Source organism: Tupaia chinensis, unplaced genomic scaffold (assembly GCF_000334495.1).
Source record: "Tupaia chinensis unplaced genomic scaffold, TupChi_1.0 Scaffold143646_1, whole genome shotgun sequence".
In the NCBI taxonomy this organism is placed as follows: domain Eukaryota; kingdom Metazoa; phylum Chordata; class Mammalia; order Scandentia; family Tupaiidae; genus Tupaia; species Tupaia belangeri.
Genome location: NW_006203494.1, coordinates 22,906 through 31,389, shown reverse-complemented (window position 1 = coordinate 31,389; position 8,484 = coordinate 22,906). Strand labels below are relative to the sequence as shown.

Sequence of the window (8,484 nt, the reverse complement as noted above, 5' to 3'; positions counted from 1 at the left end):
TGTGGAAAACCTCTCCCAAAAAAAAAAAAAAGAATTATTTTATTTTAGGGGCCGGTGAGTGGTGCAGTGGTTAAGGTGCTAGACTCCCACATGGCCAACTGCAGTTCAAATCTTGACCTGGTGGCTTGCTTTCTCACTTTCCCTTTTTCTCTCTCTGTCTCTCTGGTCAAGTTAAAATAATAATAATAATAACAATAACAAATAAAATAAGATAATCTTCTAAAAAAGATTTAATTTTATTTATGTTTTTCCTTCTTTTTACTACAAGGCATACATGCTCGCCAGAGAGAGACAAAGAGAGAGGAAGCAGGAAAGCCAGCCACCAGGTCCCAGGCTCAGACCACAGCTGGCCACGTGGGAGCGCAGCACCTTAACCAGCACGCCACCTGCCGGCCCCCCTGGGCCACGTTTTAACGAGATGTAATAATGTCGTCTGCATCAGAGGTGTTGATGAAGCGCAAGATGGGGAGACGAGAGAACAGCATCTTCTGTGGGGGACTTTTTAAAAACATACGTCTAGAGAGGACAGATACGTTTTTCAGCTTGTGAACCATTCATGTATATATTTACATACAAAGCTCTGATGTTGAAATAGTTAAAATATTATTCATAAAATAATGCTTTAAAAGCCATCCAACTTCAAGTTGGTTTTCTTTTAAGCCCAATACTTGTTTTTTTCTATAAGGGATAGTTATTCATATGCTTTAGAAATTTTTATAAAGGTAAATTTCAGCCTTTTATTGTAATTATATATGAACTTTTAGGGGTTTTTTTTCTTTTTTTTAAATAATTATTTATTTAGCTTTATTTACTTATTTGAGAGGTTTGCTATAGGGCACGTGCGCTCGCCAGAGAGACAGAGAGACAGAAAGCGAGAAATCACCCCCAGGGGGGACGGCCACACAGCAATCCCTTCTCCTCCATTCTTTTTTAAGGATTTTGGGCACACACGCACACGCGCCCAGCGTGAGTTTAAGCCACTGGGTCTGGGACTCGAACCATGGTTGACTACACGGGAGTCCAGCAACACAGCCATTATGCCAACTGCTGGTCCCTATTTATTTATTTATTTATTTATAATTTGACCAGGGAGAAACAGAGAGCGAGATGGAGATGGAGAGAGGGAGAAAGCAAGCTGCCAGGTCCAGGGCTCAAACTGCGGTCGGCCATGTGCGAGTCCAGCGCCTTCACCACCACACCACCTGCCAGCCAACCCTTTAGTTATTTCTGAGCCACTATTAACATGTATAAAGTTAAACGTGTTCTCAGCATTGTTACACACTGCACTACTTTACTTAACGGTAGAGGAGTTCCATTAGCCGTGGCCACCAGGAGCTGATGAGCATCCCAGTCCCAGCCGGCATTCCCCAGCGGGCACCGTCAGAGCTCGCAGTGACTGGCATAAGGCACAGCGGGCAGGGGCTGCCGTCCAGGTTGCAGACATCGGGTTTGTTCACTTAAGAGAACAGCATTTTCGGGGCCAGCAGGTGGCGTAGTGGTTAAGGTGCTGGATTTCCACATAGCTAACCACAGTTTGAGTCCTGGATCAGGTGGCGACTTGAAAATCATGCCCAAGATCCCGAGAGGAGAATGGAGAAGGGACTGCGGCATGGCCATCCCCCCTGGGGGGGGTGATTTCTCGCTTTCTGTCTCTCTGTCTCTCTCTGTCTGTCTGGCGAGTGCACATGCCCTATAGCAAAAACCTCTCCAAAAAAAGAAAAAAAAAGAAAAGCAAATTCTCATGAAATGTCAGAATGTTCTACATTTTTAAAAATTTTAATTTGGTTTAATTTTTTAAATTTGCCATAGGGCTAGGACCAGCAGTTGGTGTAATGGCTATGTTGCTGAACTCCCATGTAGTTGACTGTGGTTCGATCCCTGGACCTTGCGGCTTAAACTCATGCCGGGCATGTGTGCATACGTGCCCAAGACCCCAAGAAGAGAATGAAGGATAAGGGATTGCGGCGTGGCCATCCCCCCTGGGGGGTGATTTCTCACTTTCTGTCTCTCTGTCTCGCTCTGTCTCTCTGGCAAGTGCATACGCCCTATAGCCAAAAATAAATAAATAAATAAATTTGCCATAGGGCACATATACTTACTAAAGAGAGACCGAAGGGGAGAGAAAAATGAGAAAGCACCCCCCGGCAGGAGGACGACATGCCAAGTCCCCTGTGCACCCCCTCCCTGGGATTTTGGGCATGCACACACACGCCCCCAGCATGTTTTTCCAGCCACTGGGTCCAAGACTCAAGTCACATAGCTGACCATGTGGGATCCAGTCACGTTAACCACCACACAATCTGGCTGGCCCTATAATGGTCTCTATTTGATTATGGAAGAAATAATAGTTTGAATGTTTTCAAGGTCAGTAGCAGAACCAGGAAAGGACCTGAGAACGACACATTCTCCGTTTCAATTTAAACAATTTTTAAATTTAATTTTATTTATCATTATTGCTTTTAATTTGCTATAGGGCATGTACGCTCATGGGAGAGAGAGAAGTGAAAAGCAAGCCACCAGGTCCAAAGCTCGAACCACGGCGGGTCACGTGGGAGTGCAGCTCCTTAACCACCACGCCACCTGCTGGCCCTTATCCGCCTTTTTCACACACCCGGCCCACCATCCGCACTGAGAAAGAATAAAGTCCAGAGTGCAGACTCACCTTCTTCCTGTCGTCCTTCCTGTCAAACGCGCACTGCTGCTTGCACTGCTCGCAGGAGTATGGCGGCCCGTACTTCTTCTCTGAGTTGGCGCAGCGCTGGCACTTCCCGCCAATAAAGGCCGCGATCACACTGCAGTACTGGCAGGGCTTGGGCTAGACGGGGCAGGGGCCTGTGAGCAGGCCGCTAAATGCCTGTGCACTCACTATTACTCGCTCTTGTCAGAGGGATCCTCTTGGGATTTGGGGCTTGTACACACACATGACCTGTGCATTTTTTAGAGATTTTTGCTATTGGCCGCATGTGCTTGCAGGAGAGTCAGAGAAGCAGAGACAGGGACAGAAAGAGAGAAATCAACCCTGGGGGGACAGCCACACCGCAATCCCTTCTTCTCTGCCGTCTCTCAGGATTTGGGCACACACGCACCCCTGGCATGAGTTTCAAGCTGCTGGGTCTGGGCCCAAACTACAGCCAGTCATGTGGGAGTCCAGCAACGTAGCCATTATGCCATCTGCTGGTCCCAACCCGTGCATTTCTTAAAACATTAATTCTTACTACGTACTCCATAAGTCATGGCATAAATGTACTCCCGACATCATAAATAAGCCCCCGCCTTTCTTTTTTTTCTTTTTTTTTTTTTTTAGAGGTTTTCGCTATAGGGCACGTGTGCTCACCAGACAGAGAGAGAGAGAGAGACAGAAAGACAGAAAGCGAGAAATCACCCCTGGGGGGATGGTCACGCCGCAATCCCTTCTCCTCCATTCTCCTCTCTGGATCTTGGGCATGCACGCACACGCGCCTGGCGTGAGTTCCAAGCCACCAGGTCTGGGATGCGAACCACGGTCGACTACGTGGGAGTCCAGCAACATAGCCATTACGCTAACAGCTGGTTCCCGGCCCCCGCCTTTCTAAGAGAGATTTTTGGTATAGAGCGTGTGTGCTCACAAGAGAGACAGAAAGTGAGAAATCGCCCCCAGAGAGGATGGCCACCCGCAATCCCTGCTGCTCCATCCTCCCCTCAGGGTCTTGGGCACGCACGCACATGCACACGCGCCCAGCAGCTGCTGAATCTGGGACCCGAACTGCAGTGAACTACCTGGAAATCCAGTGATGTAACCATCATGCCATTTGCTGGTCCCAGTAAGCCCAATTTCTTTTTTTTTTTGGAGAGGTTTTCGCTATAGGGCGCGTGCGCTCGCCAAACAGAGAGAGACATAGAGACAGAAAGCGAGAAATCACCCCCCAGGGGGGATGGCCATGCCACAATCCCTTCTCCTCCATTCTCCTCTCAGGATCTTGGGCACGCAAGCACACGTACCTGGCGCGAGTTTTAAGCCACCGGGTCCGAGACATGAACCGCGGTCGACTACATGGGAGTCCAGCGAGATAGCCATTACGCTAACTGCTGGTTCCAAGCCCAATTTTTAACACTAGGTACAGTTTCTTTCTGCTTAGGACTATCAATTTGAAAATAATTGAACAAACAACAAAAACCCGCTCGTGTGTGTGCTGAGACTTTGCAGAGACATTCAACAGGACCAGCCTCTCGGAGAAAACAGTCAGTGCGTCCAAAGCTCAGGGGCCTCTGCCCTTCCCTGGGTGAGCATGTCGGAGGGACGCCTGCATAGAGGCCTGACCCTTTACACGGGGGAGGAGCCCTCAGCAAAGGGAGCAAGCAGCTGGGGCCAGAGGGGTCACGTCGTCAGGACCTTCCTCTCTCCTTCCTGTGCAGGAGCCAGATCCTGACCGGGCTCCTTGGTAACGCCTGTCGCTGCACTGCCCCTGGACACAGCTAGCTCTAAGGCCACCATCACATTAGCGGGCCGTGGAGCACGCGACGCCGAGAGCCCCGAGCGCGCGCCGTCAGCTCGCGGCCACTCACCGTCCCGTACAGCTGCACGTTTTGCGCGCACTTCTTGCATATCGTGCTGGTCTTACTGCGGAGGAAGAAGACACGAGGCTTTCTTAGACCATCTGGAAACCGGAGCCCACGGAATGTGCTCGTTGCTAAGGGCCAAGGTCAAATAGGGTCTGGACACTGGTTAACTGAAGTTTGAGCAGCTGGCCAATAACTCTTAGTATGTGGTGATTCGTTTTACTACTGCACATGAACGAGGCTTTGGTTAAGATGGGAAGTGAGTTACTTCTTTCTCTCTCATTAAAAAAGAATTATTTACTTATCTATTTCCATTTTTTATTATTTTATTTTTGAGAGGTTTTCGCTATAGGGCGCGTGTGCTCGCCAGGCAGACAGAGAGACATAGAGACAGAAAGCGAGAAATCACCCCCAGGGGGGATGGTCACGCCGTAATCCCTTCTCCTCCATTCTCCTCTCGGGATCTTGGGCACGCACGCACACGCGCCCGGCGTGAGTTTTAAGCCACCAGGTCCAGGACGTGAACCGTGGTCGACTACGTGGGAGTCCAGCGACATGGCCATTACGCTAACTGCTGGCTCCTGATTATTATTATTATCTTTTTTTAATTTGACCAGAGACAGAGAGAGAAAAAGAAAGAGAAAGCGGGAAAGCTAGCCACCAGGTCTGGGACTTGAACCGTGGTTGGCCATGTGGGAATCCAGGACCTTTAACCACCATGCCACCTGCCAGCCCAATGGAAAGTGAGTTACTCTGATTCTGACCTGTCTAAGTGTCAGTAAGTGAACAGACATGGAAGAGACCTGCAAAACATTATATTAGACTGAAATGGGTCGGAAGAGAAACCAGTTCTCCCTGGCTCAGGTAAGGCGCGGTCTGTCTGTTCGGGGCATGACCCGGTAAGGCGCGGTCTGTGTGTTCGGGGCATGACCTGGTAAGGCGCAGTCTGTGTTCGGGGTATGACCGGGTAAGGTGCGGTCTGTGTTTAGGGCATGACCCGGTAAGGTGCCATCTGTGTTCAGGGGCGCGGTCTGTGTTTGGGGTATGACCCGGTAAGGTGCTGTCTGTGTTCAGGGGCGCAGTCTGTGTTCGGGGTATGACCCGGTAAGGCGCGGTCTGTGTTCAGGGGCGCAGTCTGTGTTCGGGGTATGACCCGGTAAGGTGCTGTCCGTGTTCAGGGGTGCAGTCTGTGTTCGGGGCATGACCCGGTAAGGCGCCGTCTGTGTTCAGGGGCGCGGTCTGTGTTCGGGGTATGACCCGGTAAGGTGCCGTCTGTGTTCGGGGCATGACCTGCATCTGTCCACACTGACCTGCTTCTGTCCTTGTGCTCCTCCTCGAGTGAAGCACTTAAATCCCAGAGGTGGGGAAACAGGCACGGGGGCAAAGATCTTTTGTTTCTGCCCTAGGGCCCATGTGCTCCCTGGGCTGGGGAGGGGAGAGACTGAGAAAGCATTCCCCGGGATGGTGGCCACACTGCAATCCCTTGTCCACTCTCCTCTCGGGGTTTGGGGCACATGTGGGGACCAGCATGTTTTTCAAGCCTCCAGGTCCAACACTTGAACATGAGGCTGGCCATGAAGGATCCAGCACCTTGACCTCCACAGCACCTGGCTGGCCCGCCACCTAGACCCACTGGAGTACTCTGTTGACACACAGCTGTCCCTGACATCTTAGCAAACATCATCTCTGTGCTGGGCTTGAATTAATCTGTGTGTGGCATAACTAAGGGTCAAGGTTCACATCGTAACCCTACACACAAATTACTCTGAGGGACCACGACCTAAGTGTAAAGCTAAAACGTGAAGCCTCCAGAGTGTTCTAGCGTGTTCTGCCCAAAGTTCTGCAACAGGCAGAGCCAGTCCACGAGGGAAATGCCAGCACAGTGGCTGCGTGGGGAGGCAGGCGGGTGGGCCTGCCTGGGATGGGGACAAGTGGACTCTCAGGTGACGGTAATGCTCTGCACAGCAACATGATTTGGGGACTCACTGATGACCTCTTAAGATGTGGGCGATCCTGGGGCCAAGTAGTGATGTCCTGGTAACACCGACCGGCCCACAGAGAGAAGGTTCTGGGTTTGCACCGGGGCCCTCCTTGAGCACGCCAGGCATGTACACGCAGCCCGTGATCTGAGCCAGCTGAACATTAGAATGCACCAGGAGGCCCGGCTCCAGAGCTGGGAGTTACGCACAAGCTGCAGTTCAGGTCGCTGGCCAGTCGGCCGGAAAACATGCAGCAGTCCAAGGTCCTGAAGGGCCAGATGCCTGAAGTGAGGGGGTCATGGCAAGACCAGGCCCTGTAGAGGATGCTTCTCTCTCTCGCATGTGCTTTACTGTGAAGTTAAAAACCTATCAGAACAGCAACAACAGATGGGTTGGTGGGCAGAGACGGAGAGACAGAAATACCGCGAGTGTGCCCGTGGGGGCTCCGTGGTCGACCCAGGCCCGCGAGTGCACCCATAGGGGCTCCATGGTTGACCAGGGCCCCGCGAGTGCGCCCGTGGGGGGCTCTGTGGTCGACCCAGGCCCCGCGAGTGCGTCCGTGTGAGCTATGTGTTTGACCCGGGCCCCGCGAATGCGTCTGTGTGAGCATGAGCTTAGCCCAGGCCCTGTTCCCATGCCCCGCAGAACTCAGCAGTGCATACGTGGATGCTCATTGACTATTTCAACCTTTTTTTGTTTGCTTCAAAATATTCATAATAAAATGGTGGGAGAAGAAATACTGCTAGAATTGAAATGAGGCTGATTAAAACTGGTCTTCTAGGTCTACAAGGGGGTCTTAAGAAAGTTCATAGAAAATCCATATTATGAAAAAACAATGCATGGATTTAAAAGTGTTTTGTACCAAAATACACTTATACCTTTTTCTAGGAATATTTTGAAGTTCCCTGGTGTCTAAGAGCTAGCAAAGGGACCCCACCTGCTGAGGGCTGGATCACTGACAGTTAAAAAAGGGCCACAAAAGTCAAACTTGCAATGTGCCGATAATTCACCCTGCTGCTGTCAAGTCCCAAAGGTGAGCATTCACTCACACCTACGTGTTTTCTCAGCTTAAAAAATGAGACCCACACGAAGCAAGTGTAGAGGGGAGTGAGTTTCAGATGTGACTGGGGCTACAAGGCCTCTGTTGGACCGCCGTCTCCCCACCTATCTTCTCTGGCCTGACAGACGTGCACCTGCTGGGACAGGACCTCATTTTACTGTTGTGAGACTGGTCTATCAGAGTTGAAAGGTCTTAATGACACATAGAATGTTCTAGGGCTAAAATAAGTAACTGAAAAGTTTCGGCAATCAACAGACAGTGACCAGGGAATGATACATGAATCACACCCCCTCTGCCGTGTTAGAATAGGAGACTGCAGACCCGGAGTGCCATGGATGGCACAGGTAGGACGTGGAATGAAGCACATCAGGTCCCAAGAGGAAAGGGCACATGGCCGGCTGTCAGGGACAAGGACAACCCTACCTCTCCTGCTGGTACTCGGTCCTGCAGTAGGTGCACTTCACAACGGGGTGTGCAATCAGGCATCTTTCATTCCTGAAACGAAATGAGCATGCGATTTTCAAAGGCGCTCAGAGTGGAGAAGCCCTGGGCAGGGAAGGCCTGGGAACTGCTCCAGCATAAGCATGGTGCCTCAGTGAGCCACCTCACCTTTAGAGACCTTCTGTTCCTCCCTGTGAAAGTGCCACTGCCACCCTGCTGTAGGGGTGTGTGTCACTTAAGAATGCCTTTGGAACTGGAAGAAGTGTAAAGCACTCCTGTGTGAATCAGCCCCAGCCTGGGCACCAAAACCTAGGATCCTACTCCTGGTTCTTCTGTCACTGATTTTGAACAGGTTTGCTTGAGAGACAGAAAGTGCTGATTATTGTTCTTAATGTGCATAAAACTTAAAACCGCATGTATCTGTAAAATTTTCTCTTTTTTGAAAGCAAAAAGGACACTTAAGCATCT

General features: G+C 50.7%; 1 protein-coding gene across 1 annotated transcript in view; it reads right to left on the bottom strand.

Moving 5' to 3' along the window:
• The window catches only part of FAM76A (family with sequence similarity 76 member A), a gene marked incomplete at its 5' end in the record, with an annotated part of 38,826 nt that extends 30,771 nt beyond the window's left edge, over positions 1-8,055 (bottom strand). The window contains 3 exon segments of the mRNA XM_014582540.2: positions 2,663-2,815; positions 4,543-4,597; positions 7,999-8,055. Coding sequence (XP_014438026.1) covers positions 2,663-2,815; positions 4,543-4,597; positions 7,999-8,055 — 265 coding nt within the window.
• Between the last annotated feature and the right edge of the window lie 429 nt (positions 8,056-8,484).